The sequence below is a fragment of the Lolium perenne genome, chromosome 4 (assembly GCF_019359855.2).
Source record: "Lolium perenne isolate Kyuss_39 chromosome 4, Kyuss_2.0, whole genome shotgun sequence".
Taxonomy (NCBI): domain Eukaryota; kingdom Viridiplantae; phylum Streptophyta; class Magnoliopsida; order Poales; family Poaceae; genus Lolium; species Lolium perenne.
This window is the reverse complement of record NC_067247.2, coordinates 217,745,648-217,771,936: the sequence shown is the minus strand read 5'-3', so window position 1 is coordinate 217,771,936 and position 26,289 is coordinate 217,745,648. Positions and strand designations below refer to the sequence as shown.

Sequence of the window (26,289 nt, the reverse complement as noted above, 5' to 3'; positions counted from 1 at the left end):
CGGATCCTGGGCCGGATGGACCTCCTCCTCCCCTTCTTCTCTTCTTCCCTTTGGTCTTCCCTTCTTCTTTCTTGAACCATGTGGCTTCCCTCTCCTCGGCTCCTTGACGCTCCCTTCGGGTCCTTGACGAGATTGGTACCTAGTGGCATATAGACATCGGTATGAGGTAGCAATCCGTCCAAGGTTATGTCGAGTTCGAGTGTAGAAAGGAGTGAATTCACCTTATCATGTATGGATTTCACTCGGGCTCGGGTCATTGGTTCACTTGGGGGAAACGTTGGCCATGGTGTAGCGTCGACGGTAGGCGGGGCTGCATCATACGGGCTTCGAAGGCTCCTGCTGCGTTTTGACGAAGGGCGAAGCTGCTCCAGATCGAGAAGCGACTTCTGGTCAAGCTCGGTTTGGTGGACTGAAGGCGGCAGATCTGGCATGTCGGATCCGGGATGCGTTGAGCACTGGCGTGTTTCCCGGCTGATATTCTCCACAAGATCTATCGGTTCCGCGTTGGGCGGGCCCCCTATGCAGCTTTTGAAGCCTGGATGGGCGAGGGTGCTTCATCGTGTCCGGCGTGGTTCGCCGGCAAAGTGTGGCGATGTGGAAGATTGCAGTTTGACTAGGGACCTACTTGTAATTTCTCGTTTTTGGAGGGTCTTTCTGGATGTGTTTGGCCATGTGTCCTTCTCGGTCTTTCGTTTCGACCGGCTTCTGGCGTGCGTGCGTTGTAATCTCTCAGTTTGAATGAATACTAGATTTTAATGTGCGCCTTGGCGCACGATCCCGTGGAGTTTGTGCCAATATTCCTTTTGTATAACAACAATTAAAATAATCTGCTAATATGATAATACATTTTTTTAGGTTTTACTTAAAGTAATTAAGGTAAAAATCTCCATAACTCCTGAAGCTCATAATCTTAGTTACTGGAAGCAATTAGGAGTGGCGCACGACCCCATATTTTCCCATTGATAAAAATTTGTAAAGCACTTCATAGTAGGCTGAGAGAACTGTGCATCACACATACATAAATGATATTTTAGCACCTCATAAAAACAATGTTAAACATACAAATCGATGTAAAGAATGTAGGGAAATATACATAACAGACTGCATACAGATGTTTCATCTTTCATCAGTCTCCACCAAGATACACTAAACACGAAACTTGGTAATATAAGATAACCAATTGTACTACCGTTATCAGAAAAGAGGGCACCTACTTCAGATGTACCAAATGACCATAAAGGAATAACACATATTCTTTGTAGTCCAGGGAATGAGAAGAACACAGAAGAAACATCTATGAGAAGTTTATAACACTAAAAGCTAAGACTTCTGGAAAAAGCAAAGCTGGAATGAGAGGCTGGTACCACGTTGAGCCTAAAACAAACAAAAGATAAGCATGCCAACTGGAATGGTTGTCTGACACCGACTCAATATGAAGATGATAAGTTAGGTTTTATTCTTCTTGGCCAATGTCTCCACATGCGACTTCTTTGATGGTTGTGCATGCCTAAAAAATAGTTTAAATAGAATATGGGTTAGCAAAGGGACATGTACAAATACTACTGGGGTTGTATATCAAATTCGCAATCCATTTGTTCATTCTAGAATATTTGAAATGTCCATGCTAGTGGGATCGAACCACCTTCCATACGGGATTTAAGCATATACAAAAAATCAATGAAGAATCTCTATGAACAGATAAAAGTTCCACAATTATAGCGCACAAGCAGGAGCAGATTACTACCGGCGCATAAACATTAGGATTTGGAGAAATGCAAGTAACAAATATATCTATTTCTGCTGCTGATATATTACATTTTAAGTTCATAAATTAGCCTATAACAATTTTAGTAACAATGTAATTTGTCTACCAATATAAATTCATAATAACAAAATCTCAATAGAGTGGAGGTATAGGAAAAGAAGAGTCTGCAAGCTACTCACACTCAGGAATCAAGAAAGCATGCAAAATATGCCAGAAAATTAGTGAAGTGTCTAAGTGGTAGATTATCATGTGTGCTAGAGAAAAGCAATAAAATCAGATCAAGTAATCTTGATAGCAGGTCTAAATACGGAGGTGCTAAGCTTGAATATGGTGTGCTTGGTTAACATATGCACCGACGACAATATCTTTCCTAATAAGCAATCAAAGAACACCCAGCACTTGTGTTTCGTTATATGGGAGTGGGCATTGAATTCGCACCTCTGCTCCTGGTCGTATTTCATCGAATAATAAGGTCACTGCGAATTTTTGCACCAAGGTAAATAATTGTAAATAGAAAACCAAGTCAAGTGGTCACATAATCCACCGTAATAATATACTTTACTACTTATTAAAGTCTAGTAACTGTTTCGCCAAAATAGAATGCACAATAAACTTGAATAGAACAAACTCGTCTCTTTTTCTTTGATCAGTCAGTAACCTCACCTTGAATATTGTAGCAGTACACCTAGAATGCACAAAACAGCACACTGAGATGGTTACATGCATAGCCCAATTTTGAGGTTCTCTGAAAATCATCTTGTGTAAAATAATTCCGTGCGCATATAATCAGGCTCCCTTTGTTTCCTCGCCGTCCTGATCAAAATAGTCTATAAATATTGTCACTGCCCATATACACTAACCACAATTTATTCATCTCCTCTGAAAGTCTCTGCATTAATTTTGTTCCACATCTCTCTCAAAGTCTCACATCAATATGGCACTACCCACTACCAATAACTGAAACTGTGTGTATTCATATGCCCATAATCTGAGAGGAGCATGAGCAATCGTCTATGAACACCTGACGAAAAATGATACTTGGAATAATAGCTCCCCTTTCCTTAGAAAATTGTGTGCGAAACTACTACAGATTCTAGAAGGGATATAATAAAAAAATAATAGTCCATTCGTCTCTGGACACTTTTGGGTGCATCAATAAGTCACAACAACTACATTAGAAAATTTGTGTGCAAAACTACTACAGATTCTAGAAGGCTACATGATTGTGAGTAAAAAAAAAGAACCAAATATGAGAAATATGAGCCAAACCAAGAGTTAGTTAGGTTTAGAGAAAACAAAGATGAATGAATCGTTTAAACCTAGCATTGAGTCATTTCTGCATCTACCCTAGGAGCTGGCTATCACTATCAAATGGTCGAAATAAGACCAATTTAAAACTGATACTCGCTCTCAAAATAAGTAAGGTAGAAACAAATACACTTTACTATATAAAATGATAAAAATTGGAGAAATAGATATAGATATTTTCACCAATTAAGGGTAACATTCTCCACCAGACAATGCTTATGGACAGAACCGGGCATCATTGAACACAAGTATGTTTCAGATTTCATATTTGATACACACTATTCTATTTTCTGCCCACAATAAAGGTGACATGAAAAGAAAGAATTTGGAGACATGAACCAAGAGAACACTCACTTATGCATGAGCATACCAACTTCCTAAACTATTTTTGATTTATAGGATCCAAAACATTACTTTTTAATGGCATATCACACAGACAATTTGCTAAAATAATAAGAGTAACAAACAAAAGCCTACAATACACATCTTGTTGGTATTCAAGCTCACTATTGCCATATATCACGATTGTGTAGCTCTAGATGCAAGTACAACAAGTAAGAATATTAGTGTAATAGGTCGGTCCTTACCGGAAAAGAGGTAATGCTGACCAAAATAAGAATGAAAGCACATGAGGACAAGGTAAAATAAATTGCTTACTTTCCTGGAAACAGTACCATATAACCTGATGCTCGACTGTAGGTGATGTAGCCCCGGTCACCGACGTCGCTACACCAAGACCAACAAGTCCCCCAAGTGGACCGATGACACGAGCCCGAGTCAAAGCTCTACATGATGAGGTGAACTCGCTCCTCACCACCCTTGATCTTAGTACCCCTTTGAATGGATTGCTACCTCATGCCGACGTGCTATGTGTCATTAGGTACAAGGCGCATCAAGACCCCGGAGAGGAGGCCAAGCCAAGGTCAAGGGAGGGAGAGAAGCAACTGGACATGGAGATGATCATGAAGCCGAAGCCGACGTCGCACGAAGCGCTCCAAGGAAGAGACGGACGCTGGCCGGTCCAGGACCCGGTCAGACCGGACCTACAACCGGACGCCCCGGTCATAGGCCCGGTCAACCGGGCGCAAACCGGGCCAGCTCCCTCGTACCGGACGACGACCGGACCCAGGACCGGATTCTTCGCAGATTCCCGGTTTGCGCCCGGTCGACCGGACCCATGACCGGACAGCCCGGTCACAGGCCCGGTCAGACCGGACCCAAACCGGATCTGACGGGAATGCCCCACCAAACTGCCTTAACTTATCCATTCGCGTACCTGTTCGCCCTTGCTGGCCATGTGTGCCTATATAAGTAGCTGGGGCCCCTCCTTCACTCTTTAGACTTGATTTGAACTCAAACCTACCTTTGAGCTTAGTCTCCCTTGGGTATCATCCCTCTGTAATCAAGGCACCTTGGTTGTTGACTTTGATCTTGTTGAGTGAGATTCTAGTACAAGTTACTCTCTCTCCCTCATCAAGCTCTTCCTCTCCAACCCCAATCTCTCTCCGGGAATTCTGCCACGGCCTCTTCCTCGGAGATTCTATTGGCGTGGTCCATCGAGCCACGGAGGTAAGCATCGGGTGTATCGGGTTGGTGTGCGTGCGTGAGTCTCGGAGTTCCTCGTGTTCGTCGTGTTCTTCGTGTTCCTCGCGTTCTCCCATCTCTCCCCTTGGTTTCGAAGTCAATCCGCGAGATCGGGCCACACACGGGGTCTTAGACCTCATCAGTAGGGTAAAAAGGAATATGAATAAAATTATATAACATGTAGAAAAAAAGTATTGAAGATAATATCTTGAAATCGATACACAACTGGTGATCTATTTATTTGTTCGTAATAAAAGGAAGTAATAATACACATGACATCTTTCTTCCTATATATGATATTTATTTCAGATTAACATGCCTCAGCCCCATCCCATTTCCACTTAGAAAACAAAATTACAGTCACAGCGTTGCCCTACAGCAGTAATAATACACATGACATCTTTATTCCTATATTATACATTTAACTCTGAATAGCCTACCATTCATCATTAAGCAGATAAAAAGAATGGAGACATGGGGTGTAGAAATACATATACCTGAAGGAGAGTTAAACGCAGCCTCTACAGAAGCAACACCCTGAAACAAAATGAAGCCAGGGATGACTTTTAATCCAAATATATATATATATGTGGTGATCACAAAAAAAATCACCACTTAGGAGAAGAGAACATAAGATGACAACAGGAAATAAATGAACATTTCTAGCTATATGAGCCAAGAAAGTAGCGGCTAGCTGGCCAAATTTAAATAAATGAAAGACGGCAAAAAAAGGATTATTTTTTGAAAAGGAATATAGGAGCAGAATTCTCAGTGTTTAGCTAGACCCAATCCAGCCAAGAGTACCAACCCATAATATATCTAAATGCACCAAAAGTATCGTGCGAATATACAACAAAGAATCTGTAAAACTGGAGTGCCCAAATAAAAAATGATAGGGATGTAAAATAGTAGAAACCCTTCAAATCCTCATAAAGTCAAAAGGAATGTGTGTACCTGAAGTGATACCATAGCATTCAGTTTTAATTATAGATGACCAACTACATCCATTGATGGAACACCAATCTTGTATAACCCTTCACTCTACTATTCATGTCTTGTTTCCAATAATAGTCTTGCTCACACCATCAGGAAACCATTCAATATATCTTTGTAAAGAATCTTTAAGACTGCATAAAAATAGAAGTTATAGGACATGAAAATAAAAACATAGTTGTCGCACACTGAATACCTAATTAGCACTGAGTGCATGCAATTTCTTCTCTGTTTCATGAGATTTGTGTTCATTTGTGTCCAAAATCAACCGCACCAAGAAGAATGGTAATACAAATTACATGTCTGCATCAATGTGGTATACATCTACTACATTAGAAAATGTATGCAGTAATCTTCCATGATCTAGAAGGCTACATTATTATGAGTAAAAAGAGGAACCAACTATGAGAAAATATGAGCCATGGCTATCCAAGAAAACGAATCTCGAAGAAAATATGAATGCACTTCAGTGCTGTAAGAGTAACCAATTTAGAATAAAGCTGCAGACATCAAAACGATGATCTGTTAACTGGTATATTTTCCAAAGGGTGGCATGTTCAGAAGTGAACTGAGTACATGTCATCAGCAAATAAAATCATATCTAGAGTTGTCCTAATAAATATACTACAGGAAAACACTCAAAAACAAATATAGTCATCCAAATAAGGGAATACATACATAGGTGGTATTTGGTGGAGTCCTAGGTGAGCTTGAAAATTCATGTACCACCATCAGAAGTATCCATTGGTGTAAAGAAGAACCCACACGCAGTCCATGAGGAGTCTGCAAGTAAGATAACCATGATGAGAGGTGGTACTGTCAAGTCCTTTAGCAAACAAAGATAGGAAAAGCAACCTGAAACCTAAGCCTACCAGGAATGAATAATTGACATGTCAATGACAACCACCTTAGGAATTTGCAGAGTGAAAGACTCTGAAAGAACAACACTATAAAAGCACAAGACCAGAATTATAGGCAACAATAAAGCATGATTCTAGGTTTCTCCAATATTCCGCGGAGATAAAGCAGTTGTTGCATCTAGGAGCAAGATTTTATGCCTGAAATATAATAGAAAACTGATGAAACCATAGTGTAGAAGTAATCAAAATTACTTTGTCGGTTATTTTACTCCTGCAATTTACCTTTTTCAAATAGTAATAAATAAAATTTGTAAATCCTTCTGGATTTTGCACCGAAGTGAAGTGATGTGCAGGCCACACTACTGCATACTTGCTATTCATATTATAGGTGTAAATCTTGGGGCGAAATTTGCAGGTTATATACTACGATTAAATTTGTTGGCCAAAAATATGTACTTTTATCTCTTTTCCTGTTATGGCCCAAAAGACCAGAGCAAAAACAAAAATAATTCTCTATATATATGCTTTAATCTCAAATCGAATTAACGGGCGCTAGAAACAATACGAAAACATGAAAACATAAGTGTTTGCGGTGTCCCTACCACATCTTGGGAAACCAAAAGGACCACTACATCAGGACCATCGTCCGCTTGCACAGAATGACTTTGGCTAGAAGTATCTGGCAGCATCACAAATGCTTAATTGTAACTGGTAGAACTAGAACTATCTTTCCACACTCTCACGACATCACTTGATTGTGAAAATCAGATGGCTCAAATAAAGTGAGCAATTCCATGTTACTAACATTGGCGGTAGATTTACATGGCTTCGTTGAAGAGCATTTCCCGCATTAAATAACAGGATGTCCTAAGAATAGTCTAGCAGCAAGCTAAATTCTAGCAATGACTATGTACCAATTCCTAAAAATGATAACCTTACCAAGCCTCTAGTTCTAATACAATACTAAAACACCGGAAAAACGAAGACCTTTGAAATAGCATGATGCTCAACTTAGGTAATTGCTAGACTAAATACCATGAGAAACAATTGTAGAAACTCATATGAGCTATTGGGGTGAAGCATCAAACAAATGGCTCAATTTCAGAAAGAAAGAAATAAACTAAGTGGTTTATGAATGTATAACCGTAACCAAGAAGTCTGATCTAAACTTTAATGATATGGAGAGAGGTATGGTATATTAACCAATGCCAAATAGCACGGCAGTTTGTATATGGCATGGGCTATAAGGTTGAAATAATAGGACGGCAGTCAATTTTAATAAAGCAATCTAAGCCTGAATCACTAATTTCAGGAGGTGCGCTAATTCAAGAGCTGTAAAGGGAGTGTATCAAAATTTGAGGCATGCACCAAAAGGACCCTTTTATCATCCAATGTCTCCTCGCACGAACTAACAACAACCATCCCAAATCAGTGCAATTGTGGACAGCTAAAACCAGCAGGAAAATGTGTGGTTCACCTTGGTTTTGGACCATCTGTAGTCTTGGTCAGCTACATCTAGCTCTGCCCTCAACAAGCAGCGACCACAGCAACATCAGTTCGCCTGGGAGTCCGTGTTGTTGCACCCCATTTTTTGAGTAGAGCTTCACCAGTGAACCATCCATTATACTGCTGAATCAAATGCATCTAGACGGATAAGAACGGACAAAAATTCAGTCACTCCATGACAAGACATCAGATCGGGGGTAGAGGAGAGAAGGAGCGACCTCTAAGTGCTCTCGATGGTGCGGAGGAGCGATGAACCGCAGACGTTAGGATGACCTGCCGAAATGCCTAGGTTTCCCCAATATCAGGAATTATTCAGGAAGAATCATAATTAGAGAATCTGAATATTTTGCCCAATTAATACTGATATTAATTCAGATCTTGCTGAATAATTGCTCATATTGTCTAAACCTGGAACACATGGACGGATTGGGGATGAACAAATGAGAGAAAAATCACCTAGGTCTTTGGACCGATGCCAGCAAAGAATGGAGGAATCTTGGCGTTCTGAACCCGTCCTCCCCATAAGCATATACTTAGATGGTGGGATGCTTCCCTTTGCCTCTCCCTGCTCTAGCCATGGGGAAAACCAACGGATCAAAAGGGATTGGGGGAGAGATGGAGGAGTGGATTGGGGAGAGATGGGAGGCAGGGATTGGGGAGAGAAGCGGGCTTACGATTGGCTGTGGGAATAGGATGTTGTGTCCACGGGCGGCGCCGCTCCCGCTCGATGTCGTCGCTCCACCGGCGTGCTGCTCCCGCGGCACTACGGTCCATCGCCGGCGCCTCTCCTGCGCGCTCGACCGGCGCGCCGCTTCCGCGCGCTGCGCTCCACCAGCGGCGCCTCTCCCGCACGCTCATGCCTCGTCGCTCCACCGGCGGCGCTGGGCCGAGCTCATGGAGTGGTGGCCGCGCGGGGGAGAAGGGGAGGAAGAAATCGCGAGGAAAGCTGCCTGGAGAGGATTGGCTAGGGTTTGGATGGTCTGGTTGGCTGGGGCAGTTTTGTCTCGGAGGGGATATTTTTGTCCTACCCAACCACGCCTACCGAAACCATTCTCACCCGCAGTCACAGACAGGTGGGCCCGGACGATGGTAGGGCCCAATAGCAGCCAGAGGCGGGTAGCACACGGCCATTGCATGGCTTTATCTAGTGGGAGGAGAGGCAACAACGAACGGACCAGATCGCACTGGCGGGAAGATCCGACGGCTGAAAATCTCAAAGCGTTGTGAGGCCCCCTATGGGGGGCGTCGTTTATACCTTTAGATACGCCTCCCTTCCTCTCAAAACAAAAAAAAACCCAGCTTGCTAAACAAACTATTGGAGATCTTTCAGGATCCAATAAAAATCCACTCCGCCCCCCTTGAATACACTATAAAAATTATTGGCAAATACTCCATTCCATGATTACAAGCAAACAAATTCTACAACAAAACATTATGCAATGTGGACGGCAAACGGAGCAGGAATAGGTGGGAGGGGCTATGGACCTATCCAAAGCGAGCAAACAAAATTCATAAAAAAACATCGTATCACCAGGGGCAGTACATCAGGATTGCATGGTGCCGAAGAAGGCTTAGAAGCGCGGAGCAAACTGACGATTAGCAGAGCCAACCATGCAACCACACCGTATGCATCATCCTACATCTTGTACTTCATGCAACCACGCAACCACACCGTAGGCATCATCCTACTCCTTGTACTTCATGCTCTCCAGTGTGAAGCCAGGCATGTCGAAGGAAGTAGAAAACTTCTCAACCTCGACCTTCAGGTTCTCAATGACCTTGTTGTTCACCAGGCCCTTAGAGAAGTCCTTGAGCAGCTTGCCATGCTGTTTTTGGATGTTCAGGCAGATTGTCACGGCCTGGTGGAGAAAATCAGCAATCTGCTCAAAGTCCTTCTCAACCAGACCCCTTGAAGTCATCGCAGGAGCACCTGAAAACAATAACCAGAAAATCTTAACCGGAAATAAGAATATAAAGGACACCATCAATTCATCAAACAAAATAGTAGTTTCCATGCACATTTGCATCTAATTTAGCTTAATTTCCTGATTTTGGAAAGTTTCTATTAATGCACTTCATCGATTGCATAGCATCATACATCTTCTGCAGATAAGAATAACCCCTATTTGCATCTAGTTTAGCTTAATTTCCTGATTTTGCAAAGTATCCGTTAATGACCTTCATAGATTGCATAGCATCATATATCTTCTGCAGATAAGAAGAACCCCTAACTATGAGAATTTTTAGAATGATCCTGTTACTTCGTAGATATATTAACAGGCACTGTCAGATTAAATTATTATTATAACAAGGATGATCCTGAGCTTGGAAGTCCAATATCTTCTTTCAATGTTGTTACATTGTGTCCCATCATACATATGATACAGTTACTACACCCGCAGGGACACAGGACAAAGTTCATTTCTTACTATCCATTTATAAGAATTTGCAGGAAGAACTTTTAGTGGGAAAATGAGAAGAATTAGCAGATAATCCCTAACATAGTGATTCAACTTAAGAAAGACCCAATAAGTAAACAGAAGAATCTAACACACTATACCACTAGTATGTATACACGAACGTCTTGACATTATGGAGTGATTTTGGCACAAGAAAAAGAAGCCATGGAGTGTCCTTGCGAAATAATTCAAGGCAAATGAACATTGTGGATATACAAATGCACGAATGTTGTACTGTATTAGAAAGGTAGAAAACTAGTATAAGGGAAATCACCATTGATTGGTGGCAAAAGGAGGAAATAAAATATATAAACAAGAATGTACACCATGTCGAAAACAAATGTACATACAAGGACCCTCACGTGCTTAATTGTTAATTATTATCGAATCTTGCTTCAGCTCAACAAATATGACAGCAAGGCATGGCATTTTTTGGGTAAGGAATATGGGTTGGTTCTAGAAAATGGTGAGGCAGTTCAGGCGACTGTTCACCGTGAATACTGCTGCTTTCAAGCATTAGATTTAGAAGGTAAATTGATGCTCTGAGGCCGATTCGAAATTGGTACACTATATAGGAGTAGAGATTTACAATGTGAAATTAGAAAGTGCATCATCATAGTTTTGGCAGCATGTGGATCAGCTATCTGTTATCCATTACAAACATATACCTCAAACTATTGAAGATATCTCCCAAAATGTTGTCATAATTTAATATGTACCATGAACTTGTTTTATTTCACAGAAAATCATCACTTCAACAGTGGTGAATAAAAGGTCACAATGATCCTAATTGCAAGCACAAAAATGTACGTAATACGAAGTAAACAGTAGTACTTCCTCCACTCGTAAATAGATGATACTTTAGTTACAGGCAGTCTCCAATATTTAACTATGACCATTACTTCCATATGGTAATGTTATTAAAAAATTGTACAGCTCCAATTTTATGGAAATATTTCTCATAACCAATCTAATGATATTTTTTTGCATACTAATCTAAATAACTTTGTATATGTACTTCAAGTCAAAGTTGGAGAAGTTTCACCGCAGACATTATAGGAATACACCTATATATGGTGGAGGAAGCAATAATGGCTTCAGGCTTGTAGCATCAACAGATGTAATTAAAACTTTAAAGCAGACGCAGTGATTCTCACCAATGCGGACACCACCCGGAGACAATGCACTGCTGTCACCAAAGACTGCATTCTTGTTAAGTGTAATGTTACAAAGGTCACAGAGCTTTTCGACTTTGTTTCCTACAAATGATAGCATACGTTAACTGATAATAGGCTGCTAGAAAACCAACTCACACAAATGAACTACATACCAGTCAACCCAAGAGGGCGGAGATCCCATAGAACAAGGTGGTTCTCAGTTCCATCTGTCACCATCTTGTATCCCTTGCTCATGAGATAGTTTCCAAGGGCAACAGCATTGGACTTGACCTGCTTTGCATAGGCCTTGAATCCAGGTGTCATGGTTTGTTTCAAGGCAACAGCAAGGGCAGCAATCTGGTGGTTGTGAGGACCACCTTGGAGTGATGGGAATACTGCAAAGTTAATCTTGTCCTCATAGTCATAAACAGCCCCCTCAGGCTGACCCTTCTTTGGAGGCTTAGGGCCCTTCCGGTAGAAGATCATGCCGGCCCTTGGTCCTCGGAGAGACTTGTGTGTGGTAGTGGTAACCACATCACAGAACTCAAAAGGATTTGCAGCTTCCTAGATAAAAGGAAAGGAGAAGATAAACATTTTAGATGCCATAGGACTACATCAAAATTAAACACTCATTAGTGATTAGTCTTATCTGTTCTAATATACCTAAAACACCTACAGAAAGATGATCAGAATTGAACAAAATTAATAGGACATTCTCTTCAAAATTCATGGTACATTATATGCTTTCTTCATTAGTATACTTAACAGTAGTATTGTGCTTTTCTTCTAGGAATGGAAGTCAGAAGTTGAGAAACACAAAACTAAACATTTAATTCCTCTGACAAAACACCAAACAGACAGATGACCATTCAATATGTATCAAATATGTTCATACACTTGAGTCCAGTAGCACATCATATATATTCGGTGCCATATATCATGCCATGAAATGGGACCTTTTGTCCTATGTATAGAAGGATAGTAAACGACCTAGCATTCAGGAGGTTAACCAGTGCACAAAACATAATCAAATTTTCACAATGTGTTCAAACATTTCCACAAACAAAAAATAACCTACAATTATTATTTAAATACCAACGTTAGAGGCAGGTGCGTACTTGGCATAGCTTAGAGAATCCACATTGACACCGCTTAAAAATTATTTTCTTTGATATACTTCATATGTGTGTAGTGTGCATGACACCCCAATTTAAAATTATGGAAACAGGGTCATTTTGATCCTAGGTCGACCACTCACTAGAGGTGCATCTGCAGATTGTTCATAGCCTTCCAATGTGCATCAGTTATAGCCTTATAGGTATAAAAATAATTATAAGTTTAGTGTGGCAGTCAAACTGAGTGAACGTACAGGCATGGAGATCAAACTTGTTCTGATGTTTCCTCATGGATGTGTCTCAAACTTGTGCACACTGTACAGACAGTCATTTACTATATTTTATCGCTGTTCGGTTTAAGCTGTTTCTAAGCATATGGTTTGAATACTCTTAATTACCTTGACCACAACAAAAGAAATCACTTAACCTTAAATCATGATTGTTGCATGTTTTATCAGAAAAAAGAATATCCTTGATTCTTCAATCATGTGCTTTTTCTTAACTACAAGTACATAATGTTTTAAAAATATATACTGAAGGATATGTTTCTAAGAATATGTTCGAAGGCTCTTAATTGCCTTGTTGATCGCAACAAAAGAAATCACTTAAACTTAAATCCTGATTGTTGCATGTTTTATCAGAAAAAAGAATATCCTTGATTCTGCAATCATGTGTTTTGGTCTTAATTACAAGTACATAACGTTTTAAAATATATACTCCCTCCCTTCCATAACTCATGTCGTGGTTTGAGTTCAAATTTGAAGCACAATCACAACAAGAATTATGGAACGGATGGAGTAGTATTTTTGTCCTAAATACAACTACATAACATTTTAGAAACTTTTACAGTTGGCATGAATAAAATGAAGTACTATCAATTACTTGATAGGGAGAAGAGGACATCAAGAAGAACAACTGGAGACACGTTAATTACACAAATTAATTATCATATGTGTCTTATTAAGTAAGACAAATCTAACCAACCATATTTTGGATTGCCTCTATTAAAACACCGCATAGCTAGTCAGCACTAATCACTGTGTAAAACATGCACAGATCTGATAGATCCATACAGTTACAAGATACACTAGTTCAATTACATAAAACTGCAAATCACGACAAACAAGATGGAAACAGCCAATTCTCATTGGTCCGCAGATCGCTAGATCCAATCTTCATGACATACAACAAGGAAAATGCAGGCGTGTAACAAGATAAAAGAAAAATCTTAGAGCGAGATCAATTTCTGAATGCATTACTAGCTAGTAGAGATCAGTTTGTGAAGATTATACCTGCGCGGCGACTAGGCCGCTGATGTGCGCCATGTCGCAGAGCAGCATGGCCCCGACCTTGTCCGCGACAGCCCTGAGCCTGGCGTAGTCCCAATCCCTGGGGTATGCGCTGCCGCCGCAGATGATGAGCTTGGGGCGGAAGTCCATGGCTTTCTCCTCCAGCTTGTCGTAATCGATGTACCCGTTGGCGGCGCTCACCTTGTACGGCAAGCTCTCAAAGTAAATGGACGTAGCAGAGATCTTTTTCCCGCCGGCGGTGTAGTAGCCGTGCGTGAGATGTCCGCCGGACGGGAGGTCGAGACCCATGATCCGGTCGTGCGGGTTGAGGAGCGCGGTGTAGGCGGCGAAGTTAGCGGGCGAGCCGGAGTAGGGCTGCACGTTAACGCCCCATGCGGCACTGTCGAGGCGGAACGCCGCGAGAGCGCGGTCGCGGCAGAGATTCTCGATCTCGTCAATGACATCGTTGCCGCCGTAGTAGCGGTTGCCCGGCATACCTTCGGAGTACTTGTTGGTGAGAGCGGAGCCGAGAGCTTGGATAACGGCAAAGGAGGTGAAGTTCTCGGAGGCGATCAGCTCGATGCCGCTGCGTTGCCGCCGCTTCTCCCTCTCGATGAGGTCGAAGACATCTGGATCGGCGTCAGCGAGCGAGGTCAGCCCCCACGACGCGACGGAATCCATGGCGGCGGCGAAGTGGACGGAGAAGGTGGAAAAGAACAGCTGTGCAGGCAGTAGAGAGGCGGCGATAGGAAGAGGGGCTACGATATACAGGAAAGGAGGTGGAGGAACTACGGGAGGTAGGTGCCGGCCGATGGAGGGGGTGGGGGTAGGTGCGGGAAGTTGTTCGACGGAATGCGCCGGTCGGGGGTTGGTGTGGGTGTTCGCCGTTTGCGATCACTCCGAAATCGACGTCGGTGCTCGAGCCACACGACCCATAATTTTGTTCTCTTTAATAAAGTCATAATTTACATTAATAAAAAAAGATAAAAAAAACTTTAAAAAAATGCCAGATGAACTCCGGCGTTGGCCATGAAAGCTGGTACGCTAGCGGTGGCGGAGGAATGGAAGGCTGCAGCAACTACGGCCACGCCGTCGGCGGCGCAGGAGGCTGTGGTGATGGTGGCCACAGATCCCAAGCCGTTGAAGGAGCAGTAGCCGGCGCGCGGTCGTTGGAACGCATCGGCGTGGTCGGAGGAGTCACCGGCCTCCCCTGCGCAGCGCTGACTCGCGAAGCTAGATGGCGAGCCCGTCCCACATAGCGAGCTTGTTGAGCTCGTCGAGCTCGCTATTGGCCAGTGCCATGGCAATGGCTTCCTCCTCGCAAATGTCCGGCGGTTGGGTCTCCGGATCCCACGCTGGCCCGCCGTCGTCCTAGTTGTTGTCTCCACGCTCGACCTCGGCGGCGTAGTCATCCTCCTCGTCCTCGTCGTCGTTCTCCTCTTCTTCTGCGGCGATCTCGCGGTCGAAATAGTCGAGGTCGCCGAGATATCCAGCTCGGCGGCGCGCATCGAACTCCCACGTCCCGAACAAGATCCAGTTGTGGGAGTTCAACGCGTACGCCGGATCTTCTCGGGGATCGGCCGGCAAGATGGCTCGGTGGTGGCGCACCTCGTCATGGCGCTCTCAGCCCTCGCGTGGCACGGGGGGGAGGGGCGGACCGGAACGCGCCTGGAGTTGAGGTACGAGCCTCCTCCAGGCAGGTTTGTGTTCGACCATGGCACCGGCGGCGCACGAACTCGATGCAGATGTACCGCCCGACCCGCGGCTTCTTGTCGGACCGCGAGCCGCTAGCCTCGTGGTCTTTCTTGGTTTTGCAGAACGGCCATCATTTCTTCCCAATGGTGTCGGTCGGGTGGATACGGTGTACTCTGGCAATAGTGTGGTCGGGAAAATGGACGCCGACAGTGAACCTTTAAATGGCTTGGACGCCATCTCGCCTTCAATGTCCTGCCACTGCGACGCCGCACAACAGCGCACGCTCGTGGAAGCCGAGGCGCGCCATTAACGCAGCCCTGAAAAGCTGCAGCGCACCGCCCATAAGTTATGTTGCACTGAAGATGATGCATCAGTGTCGCTGCCAGGCGGGCCCGTGCGAGGAACGTGTGGACGACCGCTGCGCCCGCGCAGCGTCCGCAGAGACGCAAACCTGCCGCATTTTCTGGGCCGTGTTTGCATCGCTGTGGACGGCCCGGTCACCATGTGCGGTGACCCAACATACCACTGCATTTTGTAGTATGCAAGTCGTTGATATGACATTTATGAAGCGGCTTCTTCACAAATATCACATCCTCAGAGTGATACAACAGAAATATTGCAGGTCATAACACTCCACGTTATTATTACAAACAAGTTTAACAGCTTGGTATTCTCACAGGTCCGATGAGAACACCTTACGATCTTACTTACTTAAATATCATTACAACTTCCGAGGTGGCGTTTTGGCACACGCGTGCATATGCATCCATTATAGAAAATAATAAAAAAACAATTTTAAAAATGTCAAAAAAATCTGACATAAACTTTTTGGTATACATCGTGATATCCTATGTTCGTTCACAAATTTTCGTGGAAAAGCAACATTTTGTGTGGTGTGTACAAAAAAGACAAAAAAAAGTCCTGTACGTAGTCGTGTTACAACATCAAAATTTGTCTTTTTTATAGGAGACACAGAAAAATGTTTTTTTGAAAACTTGTGTACCAACATAAAATGTCTAGATGTACATGTAAAAATTTAGTTTAGAATTTTTTGACACTTTGAAATGTGGATTCACATAATGGGAGCATATGCTCCTATGAGCCAAAGTGCATTTCCCTACAACTTCAAACTAGAAAATAGACATGATGAGCTCAGCAACTTATTTAAGTAAGTCACTACGCTACTCGGCTCCGATATCTCTATGGTAGGTCTTTACTCCTCCGCCTCAGTGTCATCTGCTCCGTAGACTATCCCATAGTCAACGCCTTCAACTCCTCCGAAAAGATCTGGCTCCTCGTAGAACAACTCATACTCTCCTTCTGGTGCTCCGGTGTAGGCGTCCTCTTCGGTGTCACAACCTAGCAAGGGTGTCGAAAGAAAGTGAGTACAGAGGTACTCAAGAAGTTCAAAAGAAAATGTGTTTGATGCACTAGCTACGACCATTGATCAGAAAATCTTAGGTCAATGCATGTTTCACAAACATTTATTTAAAAGGTTTATTTTATTCTGAAAACTATGTCCGCCAGTTTTCACGGGCTGACTAGAACTTGACGGAGTTCCTTTCCTGCTGCGTTCGCAGTTCCCTTCCAAAAACAGGGAGTGACAACCACAATTCAATACACTCTGCAGAGGTGTGTTACTTTTCCCATAAGAGAAGTTATCCTTTTTGCCAGTCGGGCGTACTTTCCCTCCACACTTCCTTGGTGTGAGGCCTAGTATAAGAACCAAGCCAATCACCGCCTTCTCCGCGACCCTACATACCCACCCTTTTGTCCATCCGCACATCGATAGACATCTCCAATCATACGGCTTTACCCACGATGTGCTACGGACAATCCATCATAGACAGTAGAGCGCACTCATCCACACAAATGGGGATTTAAAGGATTTCCCAACCGCTGAGTGTTCTCGTAACATACAGTCAGGCTCTATCAAGTCCGTTGATATGAAGAAGGAAAAAGATAGAGCTGACTTCCCCAGAGCCATTATAGATCTTATGGTTAGAATATGGATTTTGTACACCCACGCATGGGTGTGGGTGTTTCCGTCACCGTCCATTGTGCTTTGAGATTCGGATAAAAAGAGGAGAGAGAAAGGAATCTTTTTATATACTATGGTGGGCACGAATCTCGAGGAATAAATGAACGGTGACGGAAACACCCACACCCATGCGTGGGTGTACAAAAGTATTTCCGCTTATGGTTAACGCGATATTTACGGCGCTAGAATCACTAGACGTCATTGGTGATTATTCCTAGACGAGTAGAACCCTTGCAATGGAACCTCAACCATCAACACATATCATGGTTCTATTGCCCACCACATAGTCATATTCATAATTGAAAAAATAACATTTTATTTTCAGTGCAGGAGTGATAAGTATATTGCTTTGCGAGTAAATTGATAGAACATATTCAATATATGGCATGACCAAGAGTGAACTTGCCTGGAGACTGTGAGATAGTGCAGTTCGAGGATTTGGATGGAACCTGGACCTCGGGTTCTGAAAAGAAGCATCATTGTCCGATAAGGACAATGTTATAAAATTCAAATGATGTATGCATGGTGGATTTATTTTTGGTTGAATCCCTTTCCTTGGAGTATTTCTTAAGATTTGTGTGATTAGCTTTATTGGAATATTAATTCCGTAAATAATAATTTATAACTCTTTAACATTATTTTGTTGAGGATTTTCCTCAAAAGGAAAAGATTTGGAATATTAGAATTTCCCTTTTTTAAAATATTTGATTTAACAATTATTTAAAGTTATTTGGAATTTTCCTTGATTTTTTTTATCTCCAAGGAAAATTTCAAATTCAAATTACCAACTTGGAATTCATTTTAAAATCTCCAGAATTTAAATCAAATGGGCCGGCCCACTAAGCACGTGGGCCGGGCTGAATGGCTTTGTTTGACTGGTCAACCGGCAAACGGGCCGGCCCACTAAGCATGTGGGGCCCACTTTTCCTGTAATCGGGCCGACCCATTTCGAAAGTGGGGTCCACCATAAAGCAAGTGGGCTGACCCTATAAGTTAGTGGGCCGGCCCACTAAGCATGCGGGGCCCACTTTCCTGTTATCGGGCCGGCCCATTTAGTAAGTGGGGACCACCATAAAGCAAGTGGGCTGGCCCAATAAGTTAGTGGGTCAGCCCAATAAGCATGTGGGTCCCACTTTTCTGCTATCGGGCCGGCCTAGTTAGTAAGTGGGGTCCACTATAGAGCAAGTAGGCTGGCCCAGTAAGTTAGTGGGCCGGCCCAATAAGCATGTGGGTCCACTTCCCTGTTATCGGGCCGACCCAGTTAGTACGTGGGGTCCACCATAAAGCAAGTGGGCTGTCCCACTAAGTTAGTGGGCCGGCCCAATAAGCATGTGGGTCCCATTTTCCGGTTATCGGGCTGACCCAATAAGCACGTGGGTCCCACTTTCCTGTTACCGGGCCGGCCTAATTAGTGGGTGGGGTCCACCTTAAAGTAATTGGGCTGGCCCAATAAGTAAGTGGGTCGGCCCAATATAAAAGTGGGTCCCACACTACAGTAGGTGGGTCGACCAAGTAAGTACTAGGGCCCTGCTCGTTTGACTAGTCAACTTGCATTCTGGGCCGGCCAAGTTAGGCTTATGAGAAGGCTCATTAGATTTCATGGGCCTAAAATCTGATATCAATGATATACGCAATTACATACACAAATAAAATAATTAGGAAAATTACAAGGCAATTAATGTGCCCAAATAAAAAATTACATATAATCATGGAGGGCTTCTATTAGCATCATCAATAATACGCTGATATTTGGCAAACGCCTTGATTGAATCTTCTGTAGTCTTTTTCAATATATCAGCTACAAATCTTAAAGCAGCAACACCATGTCTTTCATACAGTACAACCTTGAGATATTTACTGTTTGATGAAAGGAATGGTCTAGATTGACGGCTATGGGAGGATGCATCAGAAGAAAGGTCAGAACTTTTTGTGGGCCTCTCTTCTGATGAAGATTCATTACAACTGCATTCTAATAATAATGCAAAAAGGGTTAAACGATGAACTATGCAAACATGTATTAAGCATTGTCGATATGAGATAGTCACAAGTACTAAGCACAGACTTACATTATATCGTTGCATAGGCTCACTACGGAACCTTTTTTTGCCCTCTATCTTCTACTAAGGATTTCTTCATTACAACTGCATTCTAGTAATATTGCAAACATAGTTACAACAGTGAACTATTCAAACATGTATTATGCAGTGTAGATATAAGATAATAACAAGTTACATAAATAAGCACAAGACAATGTGTGGAACTTATACTAAGCACAAACTTACATATAAATGTTGCATAGGGTCGCTACAGATTCTTTTTTGGCGACTATCTTCTAATGATGACTGCTTCATTACAACTGCATTCTGATAATATTGCAAACATAGTTACAACAATGAACTATTCAAACATGTATTATGCAATGTAGAGATCAGATAACAACATGTAGCAGAAATAAGCACAAGATAAGATATGATTTTAGGTTCAGCCATCAGGTGAAATGCTAATCCTCCTGCTCCATTGTCTTTAATTTGTGTTTAGATATCACATTTAAGACAAAGTCAGCTGGTTTCAAATAACAAAAAACTTGAGCTGCCAAATGAATAAGATAATATTTACCAGATATCAGATTAAAACCAACTAGATGTTGCTTTGCATGATATAAGAATTCCAGATATTCAGATTTAGAGTAGGGAATGAATATAACTATAATGCCAACATTTTCCACATAAAGTAAACTAGCATTAAGAATGACTAGATGTCAGGTTCAAATCACCTTCGTGGTTGCTCCAAGACAAGCATATCAAATAGGCAAAAACATAGTAAAGCGTGAATGTCATTGCTATGGCAGGGTTCTAAGTGTTAATCTATTGCATAAGGAACAATGCATATAGGGTATAGATAATAACAGAAGTAAACTGCAAAAATTACCAACTAAGAACTCAGATTCCAACCTTCCCTAGCGTCACCGCTGTTAATGTTGGATGTTCTAATAAGCGGTTCGCATGATCAATCTCTAGGAAAAATAACACTGACAAGTTAGTCTACGATAATACAAAGACCAGACATGCACGCAACAATTACTATACAAGTTGTGCGACAAGAGCATTCATGGAAAAAATAGCTATAAGCTAATGACGAGGTATAAGAGCAAGCAGATTGGAAATGTACATAGTATGATTATAAAAGCAGTGTGACAATAGCAGGCAAGAGAAAATATCTAGCAGCTAGCGGTGAGCTAATGACGTGGTATAAGAACAACCAGTTTGGAAATGCCCATAGCATGACTATATAAGCAGTGCGACAATAGCATGCAGTAAAAAACAGCTGGCATCAAATTAATGGGTATACGGCTATAAATATGTGGATGCACACAAGTGTCAGTAGAATGAACAGGATGGTAGCGACCGGATAATGTCTTTTGTATTGTATAATATTTAAACGAACTTCATGCGAAACAACACATCAAGAAAGTTAATGGCATATGAGATCTGCAAATAACTATACAAAACATGACTAAAGAAACAGCGCAATCAAACGGGCCAGAGTACTTGTAACATCCCAAGTTTTCAAAGCAAGAAAGAAATGAGTTTCCATTATTCAAAAATTGGAACCAACAAAAATTTGAATTAAATGGTGCATAGTGCTCATGCATGAATCTCTTGATCTTTCCATGAATGTTTGTTTGAAGCATCTAACAATGTTTCTAAACCCTAACCATGTCTAATTGGATCAAAGAGAAACAAAGACAAAGAAAGGAAAATAAAATTTGCATCACATATGAGCCTATGGCCACTGTTGCAAAATCTTAACCTAGGCCATTTTACTTTGTGTAAATGGGTTGGAAACATTACTAAACTCAAAATAATACCATTTGAATCAAAGAAATGCAAAACAAATCAAAAGAAATATCAAAACCAAGTCACATATGATAATGGTCAAATGTCACAATTATATCAGGGTACCTACTTTGAGCCCCTGTATTAAGAGATTTCTAAACTAAACCTTCTCAACTCTTTGCTCCTCATCCAAGAACTCGTCAAAGAGACGTTTTTAATTGCTTATTATAAGAATGCAAAGTTCCAACATTGAAACAGAAACAAGATCACCTCAAATATAAATTTCTCCAAATTGATTCCATTTTGCAAACCAATACCACCAATAGATGCCAAACATTATTTGAACAACACCCATAAAAGAGTTTGGCAAAATTCAAAAATATTTTTCATGCGGCCATTGTGTCGAGCACCTTGTGTGCAATAATCTGGAATGATCATATATGCTATTAACCAGAGGATCTTAGCCTAAACCATCAAGCCCTATGTCATCCACAGCCTCCTCTTGCACCCCTTGAACAAAGCCAAGCACTTGTACCACAGTACCATGATGAATTTGACCAGAACATGGCCATGCCGAGGTGATCATGTCACCACCATGCCAACCCTTCTCTCCTCTCACTTATGGCTCACCCCACCTTGTCCTTGACCTTCCTCTCTCTCTGCTGAACATGATGGACACCGCTGTTGGCCAAGGAGAAGCGTGCAACGCCCTGGCTAGGACGCGCCCACGTCAGCCCGTGACGCCAGAGCGTGCGCAGACACGAAGCAGAGCGCGCCAGAGCACGTCATCGCCCCATCGTCTCCGTCCTCCATTTGACTTCCGCTTCTGCCCCGAGCATCATCACGCCACCAGCTCCATCCCAGACATGCTCGCTCGCACCGGAGAGCCTTGTCGCTGTCGTCCTCGTCGTCGACTTCCGCCACGGTACTGCCAGCTCGCGTCACGTTCCCCGCCGCGTCAGACCACCATTTTCCGTGCCATGACACTCGTGATCATCGCCGTGACGCCCTGAACAGCGCTGCATCCTCGCCCACGCCTCTCCGCCACTGTAGCGTCGTCGCCATGGTCGACCTTCCCGTGCGCCTGGAACCTCGTCGCCGCTATAAATAGAGCGCACCCCGGCCCTCATTCTCCACACCAATCGCCTCCTCTCCTATCACAACCCCTCCTCGAGCATTCCCCCGCCTCAATTTAGTCCGTAGCCCACCAATTGCTTGCCGGAGTACCGCCGGAGCGTCGCAGAAGCTCGCCCTCGATTGGAGCCACCCCAGGAGCAGCCGCCGGTACCAGGAGCTTCGCCGTCGTCTTCCACGACCTCTGCAAGCCTCGCCGACCATCGCCGGACCTCCAGTGAGCCGCCGACCCCCTAGTGCTCGCCGACAGTAGGGTTCGCGCTCGTCGTCGACGACGACGAGCGTCGACCATTCGATCATGATCTAATCCAACGGATCTTAGCGCGCGTACCGTTTCGGTGTTTTAAGACACACTGACGTGTGGGACCCATTGTCAGGCGGCCCGTGCGTGCGAGATGCGCTGCTGGGCTGGCCTTCTTTTCTTTTTCTCTCTGGCCCGTTAGCATTTCCCTCCAAGCCCGTTAATTCAAATTCGAATTATTTCTTTTAGCTGAAATTCTATACTGATGCCATGTTCAAATTTAAATAGGAGAATATCTACTGAGCCAAAAATTGTAAATTAAATATTTCTGGAAAGCTTAAGAAAATATCTATCCCACCCCACTTGTCTCAACCCTTGATCTATTGTAGAACAATTGCAATAAAAATAACAAGGCAGTACCTTTTCAAACTTCAAGCATTTATCAAAAATCAACCATAATTCATTTTGGGTTGATTCTAACTCTCATAATTCACATTTCAAATGCTTTACATGAATATGTAAAATATAGCATTAGTGTTTACCATGATCATGGGCTAGAGCAAAATAATGGCTATGTGGCCATTTCTAGTCCATTTAAATTACCCCAATTTATTAATTAAATAGTATGAGAGGTATCCCCTCATTTAAATCAATGTCCCAAGTAATTCAATATGAGGTAATGACCTTAGTCTATAGAACCTCATATTCTATTACTTGATGATATTAAATCTTTTAAAATGTAGTATTTAAATTGTATGAGAGGTATTATCTCATTTAAATCATTTTCCCAAATGAATAAATATGAAGTGGTGACTTTGCTCAACATGATCTCATACTTATTATTTGAGGATATTAAACCTTAGTAATATTCAATGAGAGGAAATTATTTCTCAAAGGAAATAAATAGAAACCCTAATAAATATTTCAATGAGAGGAAATTATTTTTCTTAAAAGGAAAACAAAGCCAACCACCATGTTAATAATGTTGTGATGCTAGATTATCTTGTGTGAACCAATTGAGTGTTAAGTCTAGTACTTAAGGATTGTTTGGTGATTGTATACCTCGTATCCGTTTATAGACGCTAGTACCGAAGGCTACGAGGAGGAGGAGGTCTTCTACGAAGAAGAGGAAGAAAACTTTGATCACTGTACCAATCAAGGCAAGCTATACTCTTGCAAGCTACCCTAATGCAAAGCTCTACTAGAGCAAGGCACCATTACAATATTATTTTGTGTTTAAGGATTCCAAGCCCAAGTTTTTTTATCTTACAAGCTTTTACTTTGGTTATCAAAGTGTATTCTGTTCATAGTTAACTTTGGTCTAGATATGGAGTATTACAAGAGCATCAAATTTAGCCTATAGAGCTAAAAGTTAGTTAGCACCCCTCATGACTAGTTGCTAGTGCTAAAACTAAAATTGACTACTCTAGATGGGAACATGTGAATCAAATGACTTTGAAAACCTTGGAATGATGAGATTTTGAAGGTGAATATGACTTGAATGACATGGTGAGTTTGACAAAAACTGATGATTGGGTTCGGATGCGATACCATTCCAATTTTTGAGTACCCCCACAATACCTGATTATGGGTAGGGCTTAACTGGAAATTTATGCATTTTAGTATGGGTTCCCTCTAAACAAGCGTCATAGGGGTTATGCCGAGGCTGCCTCCGTGAAAGATGAAATGACGTGAAAATGAGGTGAATGTCCTACCCAAGCCCTGTGCAGTTCCCAGGATGGCAGATTGCCATCACTGGGAGGCCAAGCTCATGGGGGAGGTGCCTATACTAGGGTATGTAAGTGAAAGGTTAATGGTTGATGATCTGCATACTGAGTATGATTATTCAGGGCTATCCCTGACGGATGCAATCAAAAGTTGTGGCACAAGTGTACAACCTCTGCAGAGTGTTAAACCTATTCGAATAGCCGTGTCCACGGTCATGGACGATTGGATGGCCATACTGTTCCGTTGTCAGATGTTTTCTAAAAATGAATGGTGAATTGAAAGGTGAATTTGACTTGATCACAACAGAGTTGTGGGAATGACACTAATGTTCCCACTTGAGCTAGTTAGGCAAATAAAGAGTCTTTTATTACTAAGTGCTTATGAACTAAAACTGGCTTTATGCAAATAAACCTAGAGCTTAGAAACCCCTTACTATAGTTGATAGTGCTTACACTAGTATTAGTTTGCGAGTACTTTAAAGTACTCATGGTTGTGTCCCTGGATATTCAAATTGCCAGACTATGAAGAAGAGCACCAGTATCTGGAGGATGGATAGCAGGAGGTCTATGACAACTAGGATCATCTCCTGACGTCAAGCGTTGCCTATGGAATAGATGGACCGCTACTACTTCGCTTCCGCTATGTGTTTTGTATGTTGATCTGTAGATCAACCGTTGTTGAATATTGGATCATGAGATCCCGTGTTGTAAGACGATTATGGTTTGTAATGAATAATGTTCTATGATATCAACTGTTATGTCTCGCAAAAACAATCTTCCTGGGATTGCGATGTATGGCATAATAGGCATCTGGAATTAAAAATCCGGGTGTTGACAAGTTGGTATCAGAGCCATTGTTTGACCTTAGGAGGCCCTAGTTAGAATGGACGTATGAAAAACTTAGTTTCAAAACAAATGAAGTGAATATTTATGAAAACTTATTCTCACTCTTATCCTTGAAATCTTTTCAAAATGAGAAATCCATGCTCTACTTTTCATTGTAATTCTACATAAAATTTTGACACACTTGCTCACTTCTCTAACTTACTCATCCAATTCACTTACAGATGGAACAACTCAATCACACCAAGTTTTACCAGCTGGGCAATGGAGGAAGTCTGATCTTTGAGAGGGACTTGGATGCATTATCTGAGTTTCTCGAGCGCCCGCACCCGGAGTTCTTTGGAGCATAAGTCAACGATCAACCTGGAGGAGAACTGCAGTGGGTCGTAGTTGCAGATCTGAGGGGAAAGATGAAGCCACCTATGTCCGAGAGGATCCAGTTTTCCGTGAGGGAGAACAACTGGCTGGATGGACTAGCTCGAGCTCTGCAGGAAGCACTTGCCCGTCTGTATGGGCAGAATGTGACCCGGATCCAGGGAACCCGCTTTGCTCACCTTGCAAGGTATGACTCCATAGGAGGACCCATGGACCTGTCACCGCACCCAGAGTTGAAGTATCACGTGGACTACCTGGACTTCATGCTGCACGAGACCCGCAAGGAGCTGGACAACTCCCGTGTCTACGCCAACCAGACTCACCTCCACATGTCGCAGCAGACCGAGACCATCAAGATGCT

At 42.5% G+C, this 26,289-nt stretch overlaps 1 protein-coding gene and 2 long non-coding RNA genes across 4 annotated transcripts; all 3 read right to left on the bottom strand.

Moving 5' to 3' along the window:
• Nucleotides 1–1,019: 1,019 nt before the first annotated feature.
• Nucleotides 1,020–3,308, bottom strand: LOC127295013 (uncharacterized). Of its 2 annotated transcripts, none has more exons than XR_007847376.1 (2): nt 2,429–3,308; nt 1,020–2,241 (listed from the first exon to the last, which is right to left on the bottom strand). It is a non-coding gene; the product is annotated as an uncharacterized lncRNA (long non-coding RNA). The 2 variants fall into 2 exon arrangements; XR_007847375.1 differs by having other exon boundaries at nt 1,020–1,507.
• A 1,537-nt stretch (nt 3,309–4,845) lies between these two features.
• LOC127295012 (uncharacterized) lies at nt 4,846–8,420 on the bottom strand. The gene is made up of 5 exons (XR_011743325.1): nt 8,235–8,420; nt 7,988–8,154; nt 6,329–6,433; nt 5,612–5,784; nt 4,846–5,194 (listed from the first exon to the last, which is right to left on the bottom strand). It is a non-coding gene; the product is annotated as an uncharacterized lncRNA (long non-coding RNA).
• Nucleotides 8,421–9,348: 928 nt separating this feature from the next.
• Nucleotides 9,349–14,878, bottom strand: LOC127295011 (serine hydroxymethyltransferase 4). Its single transcript, XM_051324910.2, has 4 exons — nt 14,040–14,878; nt 11,806–12,196; nt 11,633–11,734; nt 9,349–9,946 (listed from the first exon to the last, which is right to left on the bottom strand). The coding sequence occupies exons 1-4, from the start codon at nt 14,715–14,717 to the stop codon at nt 9,702–9,704; spliced, it is 1,416 nt and encodes a 471-aa protein (XP_051180870.1). The 5' UTR covers nt 14,718–14,878; the 3' UTR covers nt 9,349–9,701.
• Nucleotides 14,879–26,289: the final 11,411 nt, after the last annotated feature.